This window comes from Phyllostomus discolor, chromosome 1, assembly GCF_004126475.2.
Source record: "Phyllostomus discolor isolate MPI-MPIP mPhyDis1 chromosome 1, mPhyDis1.pri.v3, whole genome shotgun sequence".
NCBI classification, from domain to species: Eukaryota; Metazoa; Chordata; class Mammalia; order Chiroptera; family Phyllostomidae; genus Phyllostomus; species Phyllostomus discolor.
Genome location: NC_040903.2, coordinates 143,054,856 through 143,073,533, shown reverse-complemented (window position 1 = coordinate 143,073,533; position 18,678 = coordinate 143,054,856). Strand labels below are relative to the sequence as shown.

The 18,678-nt window shown below is 47.5% G+C and overlaps 1 protein-coding gene across 5 annotated transcripts; it reads left to right on the top strand.

Annotated features, from left to right (window-relative positions):
• The first annotated feature begins 8,360 nt into the window (after nt 1-8,360).
• On the top strand, nt 8,361-18,667 carry LOC114493370 (dehydrogenase/reductase SDR family member 4). 5 transcript variants are annotated; one of them, XM_028508182.2, is made up of 8 exons: nt 8,361-8,602; nt 9,621-9,798; nt 13,311-13,412; nt 15,296-15,366; nt 15,466-15,517; nt 15,815-15,949; nt 16,540-16,595; nt 18,099-18,667. In XM_028508182.2, the coding sequence occupies exons 1-8, from the start codon at nt 8,472-8,474 to the stop codon at nt 18,211-18,213; spliced, it is 840 nt and encodes a 279-aa protein (XP_028363983.1). In that variant the 5' UTR covers nt 8,361-8,471; the 3' UTR covers nt 18,214-18,667. The 5 variants fall into 5 exon arrangements, with proteins under 5 accessions (XP_028363983.1, XP_028363985.1, XP_028363984.1 ...); XM_028508184.2 differs by lacking the exon at nt 13,311-13,412 and having other exon boundaries at nt 8,403-8,602; nt 18,099-18,349; XM_036030063.1 differs by lacking the exon at nt 16,540-16,595 and having other exon boundaries at nt 8,410-8,602.
• Nucleotides 18,668-18,678: the final 11 nt, after the last annotated feature.

The following is an 18,678-nucleotide window of genomic DNA, read 5'->3' as shown; positions in this document are numbered from 1 at the left end:
AAATACCTAACGGCTGTGCTGTCCCCCTGAAATAATAGAACTTTGAATGTCAACTATAATTGAAAAAAAGTTTTTAATCATTAAAATAATAATAAAATAACTTCTTGGTGCCCTCTGAGTTACGAAAAAATTAAAATAAAAGCTGTTTGGCAGGCTTGACTGACAAAAGAAGTTCAAAGAACAGCCTCGCCAACTGTGTCAAAGTTGATGGGTTCTCTAGGCCCATGACTACACATTTGTACTCAGTCGCTGAGTACTTTAAGTCGCTGTACTCAGGCAGTAAAATCTGTAATCTGATCTGCAGCTCTGCTTCTGGGGCATCCAGGAAACTTTCCAGCTTACTGAACTACACAGGAGTAGAGAGTTTAATGCCGTGTGGGACAGCGGCTTTCAAACTTTTGGGCTCCACAGTAAGAAATGCGTGTTAAAGGGCAACACAATACATGGACACGCAGACACACGCACACCTATGAGGCTGAAACACACTTCTTGAAACAAAATTGGCTTATAGGAAGATGCATGTGAAAGTGGTTTATTAGGAAATATTTCCAGGGAAAGAGTTGGAGGAGTGCAGAAGTTGGGCCAGTAAGGGTGCAATACCAACAAGCTAAGCCGGCTAGAGATCAATTTTGACTCATCCCCACAGAGGCCTTGGGGGCATTGTGGGTCACACCTGAAAGTCGTCCCAATGAGAGGGCAAGAGAGCTGGAGGATGTCTGTCTCCATCCCCATTGGTCTCTGGGTATGGGCACGGTGGCAGGAGAGGACTCAAATGCCCAGGGCCCTCTGGCTCTCCTGCACCTCCCAATGACATGCTGGCTTCGAGGGAAGAACTCACCCTGGAGTTCAGATGGCGTGCACGGGGAAGGTGGAGGGACTCCCAGGTGACGGGGCAGAACAGGGACATCACAGACTGTGCTGTTTTCTATTCTAGAGTTTGTTTGTTTGTCTGTCTGTCTGTTTGCTGGTCATGGATTTGAATCTCAGTGCAGCCACTTATAAGCTGTTATTAACCTACCTGAGGCTTTGCTACCTCCCTAAAATGGGAGCAATAATGCCAACTTTGCTCAGTGTGGTGAAAATCAGAATTGACATAGCAAATAGGAGGTGCTCAACTTCTGGCTACTATGATTAATAAATGTATCCTCAGAATGCTTTGAAATAGTAATACGATGATTTCTGTTTGCTCTCGACTGTACCCAAGACATGACTGCCTGCCTTTGCTCTGTGTCCCTCTGACTAGTGTTGGGATCATTCAGTCTTCGTCTTAAACGTCCCTCTTTCCTGAAGTTTTCCCGAACCGCCCCAGTGCTGCTGAAAATCTCCCGCCCACCTCTGAACTGCCATGACATTCTATTTGAAATTATTTCATGTTACTTTTCCCACTTTCCTTTTTCCCCTTTGCAATATCTATTAAAGTCCTGACTCGGGAACGACGGACAAATCAATGGAATGAAATGGAATCCAGGAACAGGCTCAGATACACGCGGAACAATAACGAAACCACAGCACGGGGGTGACTCGGCCAGTGCCGACGGAGCTGGTCAGCCCTCCGGAGAAATGCTCGTCCAGGTGCCTCTCACGCCCCCTCCGAGAACCAACGTCAAATGGCCCAAAGATTTAAATGCACACACACTGAATAACTACGTGAAAACATGGATTTTTTAATGCTCTTGGAGTAAAAAGACCTTTCTACGTGTGACATAAAACTCAGAAGCTATAGAAGAAAAAGTAATTTTGACTATATAAAAATTTAAAAACATCTACATGATATTAAAAAGATGTACATTCAAAAGTCAAACTGAGAAAAATATCTATAACACATAAGTCAAATGGTTAATTTCCTTTCATAAAAATGTATAAGAATAAGAAAAACCTAAACAACCCAATAAAAGTGGACAAAAGATTTGAGGAAGCAGTTTATAAAACAAGAAGTACAAATACATGTAAACATTTGAAAAATACACAATCATCTTAATAAAGAAACATGAATAGAAAAAAATATTTTTACGCAGATTTGCAAAAATTAAAATGTTTGCTGAAACTGAGTGCTAGGAGGCTGTGACAGGATGGATTCCGCCCACTGAACTGCCCCTTGGGAAAGTTCCCGCAGACTGGAAAAGGGCACAGCTTTTCTGGAGGGCCACCAGCAATTTCTATCAAAATGTCAAAGGCACATACCCTTCGCCCCATCATTTCAACTATTTACCTGGGATTAGTACAGGTTCTTCTAGCTGTGTGTACAAAAACGTTATTGCAACATCAAATGTAGTAAACACATCCACAATTAAAGTGAACCTCGCTGGGGGACAGATACGTGATAGTCCATCCAGACAATGAAAGAAAGAATAAGAAAGAAGTAGATCTCTACAGCCTGCTAGTCAAAGATCTCCAAGACACACTAACAAGTTACGGAGCCTGCACGCATGTGCTCACACACACGGACACACGCAAATGAGTACATGTAGAAAATGACGAACACCGAATAAGGCCTTGAGTCTCGTTTAATAACACTGCACCGATGTCCATGTGTCGATGTCCTGGTCTTGACACTGAACTACAGATGTCGCCACCATAAGATGTCACTGCTGGGGAAGTTGGGGGACAGGGACGTGGGATCTCTGTGTACTACTTCTGAGTCTATAATTACTGCGAGTCCACAATTACTTCAAACTAAAGTTTTTTAAAGTGCAGGACGTGTATATTGTATGATGCGTTGTTTTGTTATGAAGTAGCAATAGGTAAGAACAATCCCTGTGTCATTAAACTCAAAATGTCTGAGCGGAGCATTTGTAACTGGAACCAGCCCACCCATTCCTTTCACTCCTGCACCTTTGCTTGAGGCAGAAGGATAATAAATTCTTCGACCACCCCCACCTTCTTTGCAGAGATCAAAATGAGTGCAGTTCTGCTCAAGAATTCGATCTAGCCCAACAAAAAGTACTGCTCTACCCTTTGGCAAGGTTTGTGATGGGCTCTATTCATTTCGTTCCCTCAGCCCCTTACACAGACCTCAGACCAGAGAACTGAAACCGCTTTGCAGAACAGTGTCAGACATGTGCGGGGAGGGCAGGCTGGCGCCTCTAGGGAAATGAAATGGTTCTCTTCTTAATGTGGATTTCTATTACATTGTCCCTAAAAATTGCTGTTGGTTCTTGGGCATTTGGGTGCACGCGTATGATCTGGATATTCCCCAGAGGAAAATGGAATACCTCCGAAGGGGTGAGGGGGCATTTCGTCACCTCGTGTTAGCAGACAAATCTTGAAGGAAAACACATGGATCTCCAGAACTGCACCCACACTGCCGTGGTCCTCAGACTGCCGAAGTCCATCCGGCAATTTTCTACGGAAGCCTCCCATCAAATAACCCAAACTGGCAGGAACTGTGGTGATAGGATTTTTGCTTCAGATTGCCCCGAATCTCTGAATGGGGAGAAAAAGACCGATCCTTGGACACCATCCCTGTGTGCAGGGATCCAGGGGGTGGGGAGTGGAGGGAGGGGTCCTGCACTGGAAAGATTCTGAAGAAAGGCAACCCTCTGTGAGTCCTCACCAACGCAGATGCCTGGTTGGACTTAGGAGTCAAGGGTTTAGTCAGAGTAACACCTGGGAAAGGAAAAAGGAGGAAGCAGGATCGAAAAAGAGGAACCGTTAGACCACAGGCAGCAAACCTGACAGACGCCAACACGAGCTCCAAAGCAAACAGGGTCGTTAGAGGAGCCTCGTGTTAGCCAAAAAGGATGAGGTCTTTGTACCACATCGTGCTCAGCCACTGGCTGGGGCCACCCTGAGAAGGAGTTAGCTGTCAGCTGGAGGCTGACTGCCAATCGAACTCCCAGCAGCCAACCAGGTTCTTTCCAGAAGGATGGTTTTGAGAGCTGTTATCTGCATCTCCGTGTCTGCCACAGGGACTAAGGGAGGAAAGAGGGGAAATCCCAGTTTTGAGAACAGGGCTAGGAATTTAATTGTGCCCATAAAGGACCCAATGGGAAGTTTTATTGGGTATCCTAGTTGGAGGATTTGTCCCTCTGTATTGTACTTCACTCCACCCTCAGATCTTCAGTGAATCTCTTGGTCCAATGACATTGTGAGGAATTAAAGGGATAAGGCAGCTGGGAAAGTGTGGCCTTCCCCACCTTGTCCCTGCATCCCAGCTGCCACCCAGAAACCACACCATGCTTCTACTCCTGGATTTCCCAGAAGGCAGCAGAGGACTGAGACCCAAGAGGGAGCCAACTACGGTGCAAACAGACGGAGGGATAGCCCTTCCCAAACACAGCAGTGAGAAGCAATCCTGGCCTGAGGGAAAAGATAAGCCTGTCTTTAGGAACCTTTTGCTTGCTGCTGTACAGAGTTCCTGTAAAAGACCTATACAAATACTGGATGGATGATTTCTAAACAATGTTCGCACATACCTGCCTAAATACAGGGCCATCAGGACAAAAAACTGAAAAAAAAAACAGAAATTGAATAAGCTATTCAACATAATTATGAGATTTTAAATAGAGCAATATCTCACAAAACTAATAATCCATTACATTTAAATAGCCAAGAGACTGTGTCAGTCTCTGGCACCCACAAACCCATTCACTGTTTTGTTTCATTGTTGTTGTTTAAATAAATTACTTGTCAACCATTAAACATCAAATATTTTGTATGGAAATCCAGATTCTACCTTTTGTTTAAAAATCCTTAAGATCCAACAATGCTAGGCTGGCATTCTCAATGTCAAATGTGGGTGAAGCTGAGTATGCCTCAGTTCTGTGAGATACAGGTCAGCGGGACCCACCATCCCTCACTGGCTCCCAGCCACTGAGGTCAGGGTAGGCCAACACTTGTCACTGAGCTTACACCATCACCCGAAGTTGAAACCTTTCTACGTCAATGTGTAAGAGGGCGGGACAGAAGATAAATTCACTGTAGAAAAACAAATCAAAGCAGGACTGCTTTTCAAGGTAATTTGACCATAGTCATCCATTTAAAACATTTGACCCAAGGTACAAACAGGTTTGCAACACACACACACACACACACACACACACACACACACAGTACATCCAAGGTTGTTCGTTACTGCAGTGTTTGAAATAGCAAAACACTGGCAGCTCCCTAAATGTTCATCACTAGGAGACTGGCTAAATAAATTATGGAATACCCACACCACGGACTACTGCGCAGCTATTTTTAAAGGGAGAGAGAACAGAGGAGATCTATTGTGCACCACCCAGAACTGTCTGTGAGAATGTATTTTAAGAAACAAAAGAAGTGGGGGAAGGAAGAAAGAAAAGAAACCAGCGATTTGAAGGGACTAGTGAAGTACGGTGTCATTCCATTCATGGGAACATTTTTAAGGGGAAAATGCACGTAAATTCGTAGGAAGTTTCTGGAAGAATACATAAGATGAAGTGCTATATGCACAGTAGGTAAAAAAAGCCATAAGGAAGAGTTACTTTTTAAATTTTCACTTTATAACCTTCTATTTTTAAAATCATGAACATGGCTCTGGCTGGCATAGTTCAGTGGATTGAGCTTGAGCTGTGAACCATAGCATCACAGGTTCGATTCCCAGTCAGGGCACATGCCTGGGTTGCAAACCACGGCCCCCAGCAACCACACATTGATGTTTCTCTCTCTCTTTCTCCCTCCCTTCCCTCTCTAAAAATAAATAAATAAAATCTTTAAAAATTTTTTAAAAATTATGAACATGTGTTATTTTATTATTTAAAGAATGGATGTTTTAATGATCAAAACAAAAACACATTGGTGATGAAAGTAAAATTCCAATTCAGAGAAAGTTAATTTCTAAGAAAACTGTCATTCTCCAACAACATCAGAAAAGTTAAATGTAGCTATTTGAAACTGACAGGGAGTCAGATTGTCATGAGTCACTGTGATTTAACATATGGAAATAAAAATGCTACCTCACTGAATTGGACATATTCAATACAGTTTGTAGAAAGCACCCAAACTTTGCCTGCATTTAGTAAATATGCAATGAAAGTCACCATCCCCGGCCCTCCCACACTACTCAATCCTGACTTGTGTCAAAGATGATACATGAACCAATAACCAATCTAGGATGGATATAGCAAAGCCCAAGACTTAAATTCCATTCCAGATGAATTTCTTTCTGGACCACAGGTGACCCTTGAAGAAGACAGGAGTATGATCCTCAGTCACAGAAGCATTTCTTCAAGATCTGCAGATGGTACCAGCTCCATACAAGAGCAATCCCATTGCCTATTAAAGTCCCCATTTCAAAGAGACTCCTACAGACTCATGCATTTCCTCCCAAAATGTCCTACCCCCATGTCCAACAAAGCAGCCTGATAAGCAGCAAAAGCTAGAGACAACCACACACACACTTCTACCCTTTTCTTTTCATAGATCCCCTCCCTAGTGTCCCCTGTGCTCTCCCAGATAGTGCTTGAGGCCAAATCTCAGCCCTGCCCAGATGAGGAGAGGCCATGTTCAAGAAGCTCCCAAGACAGAATTCTCTTCCCAGAATCCTTTGCTCTTTGGAGTGTGGTCTTCCTCCCTCTCCCCGCAACCTCAGCTCCTGGATTTGGCTGCAGACCTTTGGGCAGGAGGTGAGGAGAGATCAAATTCTCCCTGCAGGCCTGTCCCTTTGAACCAAAAGCCCTGGAAACCCCCACTCCAGTCCTCCTACACACCCTCCCTCCAGCCCCCACACAAGTGGACAGTGCTGGGAAGGGTTCTCACAGTGCATTAGCTCCCAACAGGGGAGGAGGAAGAGCAGTGTCACACTATCCCGCCTGTTGTCAATAATTCATGAGTTTCAGACTGAGGGGCACCAGTCAGAGTCAGTTTTCTCTGGATATGGGGAATATTAGACTTAAGCTGTCTTATCTCATTGGGATGTGCTGAGCACTGCATCTCAGCTGAGGAATATACTATAGATCTTGTATGTTGTTGTATCACTTGCTACCCAAACACTCCCTTTTGACTGCTAAAATCCCCCCCTTTTTTTTAGCTGATCAACTGACCTACACATATACTAAATAAATCTTTAGCAAGTATAAATTCTGTTAAAGAGCAATCCCTAAAACTGAATTTCACAGATCTGCATCCTCTCTCCTCTCATTGAAGGGGCTGACATAAGGTTGCCAAACTGGTGATTTCACCAACATTTTTCTCAACCTACCTATCTGCTCTCAGCGTCTTTTCTTAACAAAAAGACGAACACTCACACACACACAGAAAAGAGCAAAGCCTGTCTCAAAATAAAGGAGTATCTGTTAAGTTAAATAAGCTTAGCTTTATGAACTTACTATGTTTTCTTTGTTTTCTTAACTTGACCTTGAACTAGAGAACACTTTGCCACAGGTCAGCGCTACTTCTCAGTCTGGCTTTGAGGCTGCTGGGTTAGACCAATGCAGACACTGCACTCGGGCCTGCCAGGGCCTTTCTGCAGTGTACCGTAAGCCACCCAGATTTATTAATTCTCCCAGAAACCCAGGAGGGAGATCATTTCAGCCCACTTGGCAGAGTGGAGGCTAAAGTCTGGAACACAGAATTTATAGCTGGAGAGGACTTTATTTATCATCTACTCCAGCATCTTCAGCTTACAGATGAAGAGTCTGGCCTGTAGCAGCAGTAATAATTACTTTATAGAGGCAATAATTACTATGTTTAGTAGTTACAGTTTATAAAGTGCTTTTACATTCAACGAATATTTATTGAACTAGGATGGAGGCTAAGACCTGGGGACTTGGTGATTGTGGAGAAATGAGTGCCCCTGAGTCCTAGTTTCTACCACTGGTTCTAAGCCCTGTCCAGCTAGTATCTCCATCCCTGCACACTGGTTACCACAGTGATCAGAGTCTTCCCTCCAGGCCTATCAAGGTGAAGGAGATATTGAGCTAGAGCGAAGGGCAGTGCCAGGACTAACCCAGCTGCTCCTCATCACATCTCTCTCCCAGGCTCCTCCACCCTCACCAGCCCCACGCAGTTACTCCACGGGGAGCACAGGCCTCACCTCCATGAGCAATCTCAAATCGTTTGCCCTCTTATGGGCTGTCACATATTTAGACTCAGACTTTTTTGGAGAAGGTGGTCCATTCTGAGGTTCTAGGAAGCAAAAGCAACAAACTCAAAGCTGCCTCTCCCCACCGCCGCCCCTGGAAAATGACGTGAACAGGCAACTGTGGAAGGAGGGGGTGCAAGGAAGTCTGCGGGTTCCTGCAGGAGGGCTGGCCCTGTAGGAAATCCAGACGCACAGCAATCTCACACCCACCAACCAGAGTCGAGTGGAGGGGCTGAGGGGCGTGACAGCTGTGAGCCAGAAGGGGGCGCCCGCAGCCACAGCCTGCCCCCCGCACCGGGAGCCAGCGCAGAGAGGGAGGAGCTGTGCAGCCCGAGGGGCGGCCGGGAACCGGGAGCGGGGCACGCCATGGGAGGTGGTTTGCCACTCGCACCTCCCTCGGGGTGGTGCAGAACCCTGCACAGCCATGTATAAGGTGGGGCTGCTGCTGGGCGTCTGTGCCCGGTCGTGGAAGTCGATACGGATGGCCAGCTCCAAGGTGGCGCGCCGGGACCCGCTTGCGAATAAGGTGGCCCTAGTAACGGCCTCCACCGAAGGGTGAGTGCCCAGGCCGGAGTCTTTGAGGCCCCCTGCTGTCTGGAAACAGGTGTCCTTTGCCTCCCGGACCGTGTCCTCAAGCCTCACGCTACCCCGGAAGTAAGGAACCACATGGTAGGCCTGCGGGTGGCCCCCACCGAATACCCCGGCACTGCTGCCTCTGGCTCTACTGCGCCAGCTCAGTGCCGCCCCCATCAACCCAAAGTCTCAGTGCTCTGGGCTGTCCGGACAAACTGGCCCCACTTTGAGTCTAGGAAGAGAAGACGCCAGAAATTCAAGGCAGCCCCGATTTCAAAAATATCCCACTGCCTCCATCGATTATGGGAATGTTCCAGACACCCTATCTGGACACCTCAACAAATCTCCCAGAACCACGCCCCTTATGTAGACAGGACACAAGATTCATGTATCCAGATTTTTGTTTGGCTGAGTACATTTGGCCTCCCTTGCACGGCCTGTCTCTCACCAACCGTTCTTGTCTATACTGCTTCGCATTCCCACTGGACTTTGCTAGACGCCAGCTGTACACAAATCTAGAATACAAATGTACTCGAAATGCTAATGGCTAACAATTGAAAAATGTGTAACCCTTAGTCCCGGGAAAGTAACGTAAAAAATTTACATTTTTAACCACAGACCCACCCTTTCATATGCAGCCCAAAACATAACTAAATGATAGAATTTTGAGATGATGCAGAATAGCAAGAAAGTTATTTGGGGTGGGGCTCTTTTGAGTGAGACCCTCCAATCATGGAAGTGGATGCTGCAACACCCCTAGCTCATTTCTTTCCCCTCAATCCCTACAGCATATAGGGCCTGTCATCCACGGGGGGCCTGTGGAAGGTGATGTCATTTTCTGGGGACCTAGTCTGAGGGCTAAAACCACAAGAAAACTAAGTAAATGAATGCCTAAAAGGAGAGCTAGAATTCAAACAAGGGCAGTCTAACTCCGGGGCCCATGCTCTCAACCTCTTCCTGGTACTTGGCCTTAACAGTCCATGTTTCTCTCTGCCCACAGGATCGGTTTGGCCATTGCCAGGCGTCTGGCCCAAGATGGGGCCCGTGTGGTGATCAGCAGCCGGAAGCAGCAGAACGTGGACCGGGCGGTGGCAGCGCTGCAGGGGGAGGGGCTGAGTGTGACAGGCACTGTGTGCCACGTGGGGAAGGCTGAGGACCGGGAGCGGCTGGTGGCCATGGTGAGCAGCAAGGATATGGGCACAGAGCCAGGAAGTGGCAGAAGGGCGTCAGCCTGAGCCTCCTTCCCTGCTTTCCTGGACAACATTGATGTAGTCCAAGCCAGCACTATCAACTAAAACATAACACCGTGCTCTGCAAACCCACTCCAGTCCGTCCGCACACTTTTATTGTGTGCCTTTCTGTTCTGTCTCCAGAACCATCTCATCCTAGTCAGAGAATCGGTGCTTCAACCCTGCATCAGCCCTTAGGTGCACCCAGAAAAACAGCAGGTCCTGGTTCTCCATTAGTTTCCAGTCTAATTGGGCAGATGAGAAAGGTAGATACAGTCACAAAACAGATGTTCCCACCTGTGAGCTAATCAGCAATCCATGCCCTGTCCCTTGGTGTAGAGGCAGTCTCTAGCAACCTGCAGAAGGCGGCCACCATGTTTCGGCCACCTACTGTGTGCCATTCACTGTGTTCAGAGGCTTACATAGGTTACCTCCAAACCTGACACAACCCAAACAAGGCAAGGACCATTCTCCCTGTTCACATTCTTCTCAGAAAGTTGGAGCCGTATCCCAAGGTCCCACAGCCAGTAAGAAAGGAGCTGGGAGTCAACCCAGACCTGCCAAGCTACCAGGCATTTCCCCGTTATCGTCAGGTCATGCCTTGGATGCCCATTTGGACTGTACTCTCAAAGACAGTGTCTAAGCCAGCATCAGAGTTGGTGCCTGGCACCAGCTTTCCAGCTACACAAGAAAACATGAATATCCAGCAAAGGAGCACCCCCTCCTCTCGTGCTCAGGGCCTACTCTTTGTTCCCTGGAGTAAAAGGGAGAATCTACCCAAGAATGGAAAGTTCAAGAGTGTGCTGCTGGAAGGCTGGCAGCAATAATGCAGGTAATCTTAGGAGAGGGGGGTGTTAAACAACAGTAGGTAGCATAAGGTTATCCGTATTTAAAGAACCGTTTGGGAATGCTCAAATGCACATTGGAGGGAGCCAAATATAGGTCCAAGAAGGTCACCTTCTCTGCCACAGGCTGCTGGACAGAGCCTGAGATTCGGGAACTTGAACCTCAGGGTGAAGGGAGCTATCTGGGATCCTGGGCCAATTAGTGACTAGTAGTTCGAAATGTATATAGCAACTTAATGTCACAGTCCTGCCAGGAAAACCACCTCTCACCCCATCTGTCCTGCCGCCCTTGCCCAGTGGTGGGGCTTGAGTAAGAACTTGAGGAGTGGGTGGGATAGAAAGATGGAATAGGACGGGATTCCAGATGACCCGGCAAAATGGGCAGACAGCCAAGGGTGGACTGAAGTGAAGAGGGGAGCACTGTCAGCCTCCAGCCGAGAGCCCACGTTTGGGGGTGCTGGGGTGATGGGCTGGTGGGAAGGAGAGGGCACAGGGGCCTCCATAGTCTCCCAAAGGAACATGGATGTCTGTATAGGAAATAAGAGGCCATGTGAGGTTTTGAGCAAGATGAACATGGTCATAAAAGATAGAATCTGGCACTGGCAGGAAGGATGTATTGGAGTAGAGAAAGCTCTCAGCCAGGGACGTCAGCGAGGAAGTCGCTGTCATTCAGGTCTAGGGCAGTGGTGGTGGGACCGAAATGGATAGGCATGCCCAGAGACGTTTAGTGGAGACCAACCGAGATTTTTTGTCTAACCTGGTGTCAACAAATAGATGGGAAACTAGAGGGAGGAGTCAAAATGACTCTCCAGGCAATGTCAGGATGGAGAACAGCAGGTCACTCGTGTGCAGTTTGAGATGTTCTGTCTGTTGCCTGCTGTCACCCTGCAGTGAGGAAGGCTGCCGCCCCTAGGGTGGGTACTACCCAGTGGCCGCCCAGTCTGCACCTTGAAGCTTCTCAAAAGTGTGGTGAGCAGAAACCAGATCAACTGCTTCTCCACTTGATTATGCTTTTTCTAAAAAAAAAAAATGGACCTATCAGAACACAGAGCAAACAGCGCTTAACCACTTTTGTGTAGTGATGGCACAATTTAGAGAAAGGCTTAGAAGGCACCAGCTGGATAGTCAGAGAACCTTTCTCATTCATCTTCTGTGGTTCTTCATCTCTGTTCCCTCAAAACCCAGCCTCCTCCCCTCTCTGTGCTGGTCAGCGTGGAAGGAGAGGAGGCCGAGATGCACAGCAGAAATGAAAAAGTGTTCCAGGTGATTTGGTGCAATCCCCACTTTCTCCCCACGCTCAAACGGACATGTGCAGGGCACTCATCACTTTCTAACAGATTCTGCAATTTCCTAGCCACAAGGCCAAACTTCAGCAGAGCCAAGTGACTGGGGCTTTGTTCCAGGACACCAAGATTCAAAGAGCCCAAGAAAATATTGATACTGATTTTAAAAGATTATGTGATTTCAAATTTTTGCAAAATTTACTTGTTGACAGCTCAGGTGTTCCTTCAGCAATATAGAAACATCTGAGCTTTGCACCTAGTTAGCAAGAATAATTAGTTAAAATGGGAGCTAGCAGATGGTACACATTGTTAATAACATGCCTCCCTGAGCCAAATCGTGAAGCACAAAGCTGACCGAGGGCCCATTTACTGCTGCTTGCCCCAGGCGTCAAGATTGCCAGTGCTGGGCAAATGCGAACTCTGGTTTCAGGGTAGTATATTGTTGGCAGACTCTCTGGCCACTCATTAATCTGCACATGACTGCCACCACCTCCTTACAACTTATTAAGGAGATGAGGTGTTTCCTTTCTTGGTTTTCCCAGTTTCAGTCTCAGCTCTGCCTTGAATTTTCTATGCCTCCAAGCCAAAAGAAAGGTGGGATGGGGGGTGGCATTATAGCCAAGTGTGGAACTGCTTTATGTCCAGGCTGTGCTCCCCATCAGACTGATTTCAGGTCTGCCACCACCAGCTAGTTTTGTACCCTGAGCAAATCCCTTTGCCTCTCCCAAAGACCAAAGGCCTCCTATTCTTGGCTGGCCCTAACATGTCATTACTGAGCTATAAGACCTTGAGAAATTAACTTCCCTGGACCTCAGTGTCATCACCTTCACCATGAGGACATGGGGCTAGATGACCTAAGAGCCCCCACCCCACCCCACCCCCTGCTGCCTATGGTAACTTTCTGTAGTCTATTTAAACCAGTTTCTCTATTGTAGCAGGTGTGGACTGGTTGAGTTTAAGATAATGGTAACAGTAAGCACTTGGAGAAATGGGTGTGAAAAGAGGAAAGGCCTAGAATTAGATTTTGAGGTGACAGCAAGGCTGTGAAAATAGAGGAGCTCCCCAAAGAGAAAGTGTAAAGAGTAAAGGGTCAGCGACAGCCTTAAAAGAAGTGGGGCCTAGAAGAAAAGATGCCCCCCCCCCGCCCCAGATTAGACAAGCTTAAGTGTTCAGCAGCCAAGGTTAGGGCAGCTTTGGAGAAAAATGTTTCAAGAAACAGAGATGTCATTTTGCCAGCATTTTGTTCCTAACAAGGAATTCTTTATCAACATCGATAAATGCACCTCCCCCACCGACCCGATGCCCCGACTCAGACCCAGCTCCCTCTCTCCAGGCTGTGAAGCTTCACGGAGGCATCGACATCCTGGTCTCCAATGCCGCTGTCAACCCTTTCTTTGGAAACCTAATGGATGTCCCTGAGGAGGTGTGGGACAAGGTAAGAGGGGATTAATGCAGCAGGGGGCCTGGGGAAACAGCAAAAACTCAGCCTGCTTTTAGAATGCGTTTGTCAAGTGCACTGTAAATGTGAAGGATCCTTGCAATTCACCGTGCACCTGGAGTGCACCTGGTGAAGGCCTGCTAGGGGGGTGGCTTCCTCTCTCCCTGCCCATCTCGTTCATTGCTGCTTCTCCCAGTTCTGTCTGCTTCCATCTGCTCCTTGCTGACTGCCTCCTTCCCTATACCCTCGCCGCCGCTCCGCCCTTATCCAGGCTCACCCGGGCTCTTCTTCCTGGTTAATTTCCAGCAGACGTGGCAGCTCATCCACCGACAGCTAATACACTTAAATTTGCACACCACCCATCCTTTTTTTCAGCTGCCAAAAAATAGTACTTCTCATTAGCTGGAAAACTTTAATTGCTGCTAGTTAAGTGAAATACCAGTTCTGGTGAAATGACCTGTTTATAATATGTTTCACACACCTATTTTTTTTATTATAAAGCATTAATTAAATTATTTGTCTTTGTTTATTAAGGTTAATATTCCCTCATGATTTGGAAATGTTAGGTGTTTTGGGGATTGCCCATGGTTTTGCTTTTTCTTCTGATGTCATCAATAATATCTTGACTTTGAAGTTCAGAACCCTAAAATGTTGCGTTTTATCAGTGTTTCACAGACACAGACCAAAGTGCCAAATGCTCCATAGTGAGTTAGTTCCTCATTGATATTCTTTAAAGCAGAGAAATGTCATCTTTCATGAGTGGTCTGAATGGAGCCCACAGGAAAACAATTTTAAACCAAGTAATTTTTCTGTTTAGTTTGCATTTTTAAAAAATATCACAGTACCTCAAATCTAAATGCCGGTGTTGATTCTTGATTGAACCTTGGATTTTTAACATAAGGGCACTTGGGGGACAGTTGGGGAAACTTTATCATGGACAGCACCTTCGGTAAAAACCGTCATTCTTGGCGGTAGGTTTCCCGGTGGTCACCATGGACTGTGGCCTGCAAGGGAACGAACATCCGTGAGTATTTAGGGTCAGAGCCTTGTGACGCCTGCCACTCAGCCTCCAGCGCCTCGGGGACAGGAAGCTGTAGACGCACAGGACGGGGCACGTGGGGCAGATGGGGACAGTTGCGGAATCTAGGGAAGGATATTCATTGTACTTCTATTTCAACTTTTCTGTAAAAGTGAAGTTTTTCAAAGTAAGAAGTTTGGCACGGGGAGCGACTACCCAGCGGCACCTAGAGCAGTGTGAACAGAGTCATGCGCTTGTTTTCCATTATGGATGTGGGGCTTTGGTTCCAGCCTGTGCCCCAGCTTCCCTGAGAATGCCTCCTCGTGATCCCACTTTCCAACAAATTTCCGCCCAGCAGTCCGTCCTGCAGGGCCCAGAGCATCTCACTCCCTGAACTCAGGGGCGGGAGGGCGGGGCTGGAACGCTCCATGTGTCAGAGGTCAGGCCACATCTTTCCAGAGAAGCATGGCCCGGCACCCTGGCAGATCCTAAGAGACCAACCTAATCCCACACTCTCAAGTCAGAGGAGACACAGAAAATCCAGCTGAAATCCAAAGTAGCCCTGAGAGTTCAGGTCCGTTCTAGGCCAAATCATTCAAGTGCATGGCTGCTAGGAAACTAGGTAAAGCAGGCTCCATTCTTCCTCACCCAAACCTGATCTTTTGTTCTCGAGCTGAACAAGCTGGTGAAAGGCACTTCTCCCTGAGCTTGGCTTCTTCACTGACAAGGTCCAGGAAGTCATTTCTAAGATCCCCGCCAGCCCTAACAAGCAGATCTTAGGGACCCTATTATGACTCCTCACCCTTCTGCCCTCTCTAGAGCTCTCCCCTCATGCCATTTCCCCTTCCTCTCTCTGTTTCAGATTCTGGACATTAATGTGAAGGCCACAGCCCTGATGACAAAGGCAGTGGTGCCAGAGATGGAGAAACGAGGGTACAGAGAATGAGAGGGAGCCTGGGTGCCACGGGCCGCATGTGGCCTGAGGGCGGGGGTATCTCTTCGGGGAAATAGGACATTTTCTTCCTTTTCTAGAAGTGGCTCAATAGTGATTGTGGCCTCCATAGCAGCCTACAGCCCATTTCCTGTAAGAACCCATTCTTTGCTACTTCCTTCCTTTCCCCCATCCTGCACCTTTCCACCCTTCCTGTCATACTAGGAAGTTTGTGTCCCTTTTGGAATCACACCTCCAAACCCCTTTCCATAAACAGATGCCTTGCCCCCATGAACCCCAACCTAGGGGAGGTTCAGCCACAAGACAGTTTTCTACCGGGAACCCTTCCTTACAGAAGATGCCCTGTTATCCACTGCCCTTTACGTCTTTCCATCAGAACCAAGAAAGAACCAGAAACAAAGAAACTAACCCATTTTCTTCCTTCCCCAGGCCCTGGGCCCTTACAATGTTAGTAAAACAGCCTTGCTGGGCCTGACCAAGAACCTGGCCATAGAGCTGGCCCAGAGGAACATTAGGGTAAACGCTCTGGCACCCGGACTCATCAAGACTAACTTCAGCAAAGTGGTGAGGAGGGGAAGTCCTGCATCCTGCTGGGGAACCCTGGTGCCTGGGTCCTGAGCTCCCAACCACTCCTGCCCACCTCCCCAGGCTTTTCTCTAGTCCCCCTCCAGGCCAGCCACCTGTCCAGACCAGACCCGCTCCCTTCTTTTTATTGATAGATTGATTTTACAGAGAGAAACATCGATTTGTTCCGCTTATTTATGCCTTCACTAGTTGCTTCTTGTAGGTGCCCTGACAGGGGATCAAACCCTGAACCTTGGTATATCGGGACAGTGCTCTAACCAACTGAGCTACCCAGCCAGGGCGACCTGCTCCTTTCTTGAGGAGTGCAGTGGAGACTGAGAAATTCAGACTCTGCGTATCTGCGTAAGTGGGTGGAAACTGGGAAGACTCAGGGAAATGCCTCACTAGAATCTGAAAAGAATGAAAGAGGAGAAGGCCGTGGGAAAAGACTGGGGGCTGGGAAGGACTAGGAGGTGAAAGAGCGCGTCTCTCCACCCTTCCTCTCAAGTGGCGTGAGAGCGGACAGTTTCTCCCCTCCCTGTCCCTCCCTTCCTTCTTCTTTCACGTAAAGAAAGTCCCTTTTCCTGCAGTTGTGGATGGACAAGGCGAGAGAGGATGCGATAAAAGAAGCCCTGCGGATACGAAGGTAAGACTGTCACAGAGTGAAGAGGGGTGCAGATGGAAAGGTCTGGTCCCTCTCCCGGCACACATCTTGTGTCTCTTGGTCCCGTGTACAGCAGGGGCATGCTCTCCTCTGCCTCAAGCACACACTTCGCAAGCTCGTGAACACTGCCTCGGTAGAGTGGGGTGTGTGCGAGGAGGTGCCCAGGTTTCAGCAGAGAAGAGCTCTGGGAGAAGCCCTGACTCCTCTCCCCAGCTGGCTGTTTGCCTACACCTCTAGACACCCCGAGCTTCCAGGGACCAAAACCAAAACATGTTTTTTTAGTTCTCTTTGAATAAAGAGTCATGTTTTCAAAGCTCGGGTTGATGACCCTGCAATCCAAATAAAAGGAATGAAGATCTTTTACTGAGTCCCAGGACTCCCTTTACCTAAGAAAGCCAGCCCCTTACCCAAGGGGCTGGATGAACTGGTCAGGTACCTTCATCTGTCTCCCTTTCCTCTAAGTTCCCTACCGCTCTCCAACTTCTGGCTTCTGGGAACTCTCTTGGCTTTAACTTCCCCATTTGTCCTTCAGGGACTACTTGTGCAAACAAAGCCTGCTTAAAGAAGGAGGCCCCTCCAATGCTCCCAAAGCCATTCTGACAAGCGTGAGCTGCAGGCCTAGCTCACAACTCACTAATTAGTCAGGGTGTTGCCACCTCAGAGGCCCATCTTTGGTGAGGCAGGGTGTTGAGCCTTCCTGATGATTACAGTGTGCAACCAGGATGAAGAAGCACTAATCCAAGCCTTCTGGGTCTGAGATACCCACTCAGCCCCACCTCCAGAGCATTTTATGGCAGTTATGTTCAAGTGTTCCCAGCTATGCAATCACTGATACAAACACTGAGAATTAGCACATTCTCACAAAACGAACCTGACTCTAAGGGACAAAAATAGATTCCTGAAAAAGCTGTCTGTGAATTGAAGCTGTGCAAATGGAATCATTTTAAACAAACCACTTACTGTCACAGACTCCCTGACGCTTGACTAGCATGCACACATGTGAAACAAATTCTTTGAAGTATGAAATAGCTACTCACCAGTATATCTGTGTAACTTTGGATTTTGGTGTCCTGAGTTCTCTAAAGCAGCAGTCCCCAACCTTTTTGGCACTAGTACCAGTTTCTCTTATGAAAGACAGGGTGGGGGTGGGGTATGAAGGTGTAACTCGGGCAAGTTCTGCTCTCTGGCCTGGTTCTCAGCAGGCTGCAGACCAGTACTGGGGGTTGGGGGCCCCTGCTCTAAAGAACTAAGTATCTCTATATTATTTGAATATCATTTATAGTGGCTTTTGCAGAGTATGATGTTTATGCTTATACTAAATTATAACAGCTTATCATCATGATACCCCTATTTGATGGACTTTTACACTGGTCCCGAAAAATCATCTGATACTTTCTGATTAAGCAAACTTCACTCCCTGTGGGCCAGGTAGTGGGCCTGGCCTCTTTAATCTTTACTCCCTTCCTTGTTTTCCCTATACCCTAGGCTAGGCAAGCCAGAGGACTGTGCAGGCATTGTGTCTTTCCTGTGCTCCGAAGATGCCAGCTACATCACTGGGGAAACAGTGGTAGTGGGTGGAGGGGCACCATCCCACCTCTGAGTACCTGGAGAGAGCCCACAAGAACAGAGATTGGGCTCCAACATCTGGTCCAGTTCCTGCATTCATGGACTGGCCTTTTCCCACCTCTGCCTATCATACTGCTCTCCTTATACCCTACCCCCACCCCTCCCCCAAATCAATTCTGCCCTGTGACAAGATCCAGCCTTCCCTGCTGTCAAGGTTTGGTCTTATGAGGATTCCTGCTGTTGCCCTAGCCTTGAATAAAGACTTCCTCTGAGGACACAAGACAGGCCTGCTGAGAAGGCTGACTTTACCCTGACAAAGACCAACTAATTTTATATACATATGCATCCCCTTCCCCCCCTCCAACTGAGAAATTTGAGGGAAATGGAAGAGAAGCAGCCTGGAGTTAAAGGAGGGGGCAGGAAGGTTGGAATTTAACAATCTGCAAATGAGGTACAAATAAAATGTAAATGATCATGGTGATTTTAAATCAATGTGTTG

Bases quoted from the DNA above. Each gene is read 5' to 3' on its own strand.
- LOC114493370 (XM_036030063.1), top strand. From the start codon at position 8,472: ATGTATAAGGTGGGGCTGCTGCTGGGCGTCTGTGCCCGGTCGTGGAAG. The intron at 8,603-9,620 runs GTGAGTGCCCAG...CTCTGCCCACAG, and splicing joins GTAACGGCCTCCACCGAAGG to GATCGGTTTGGCCATTGCCA. The intron at 13,413-15,295 runs GTAAGAGGGGAT...TCTCTGTTTCAG, and splicing joins CTGAGGAGGTGTGGGACAAG to ATTCTGGACATTAATGTGAA.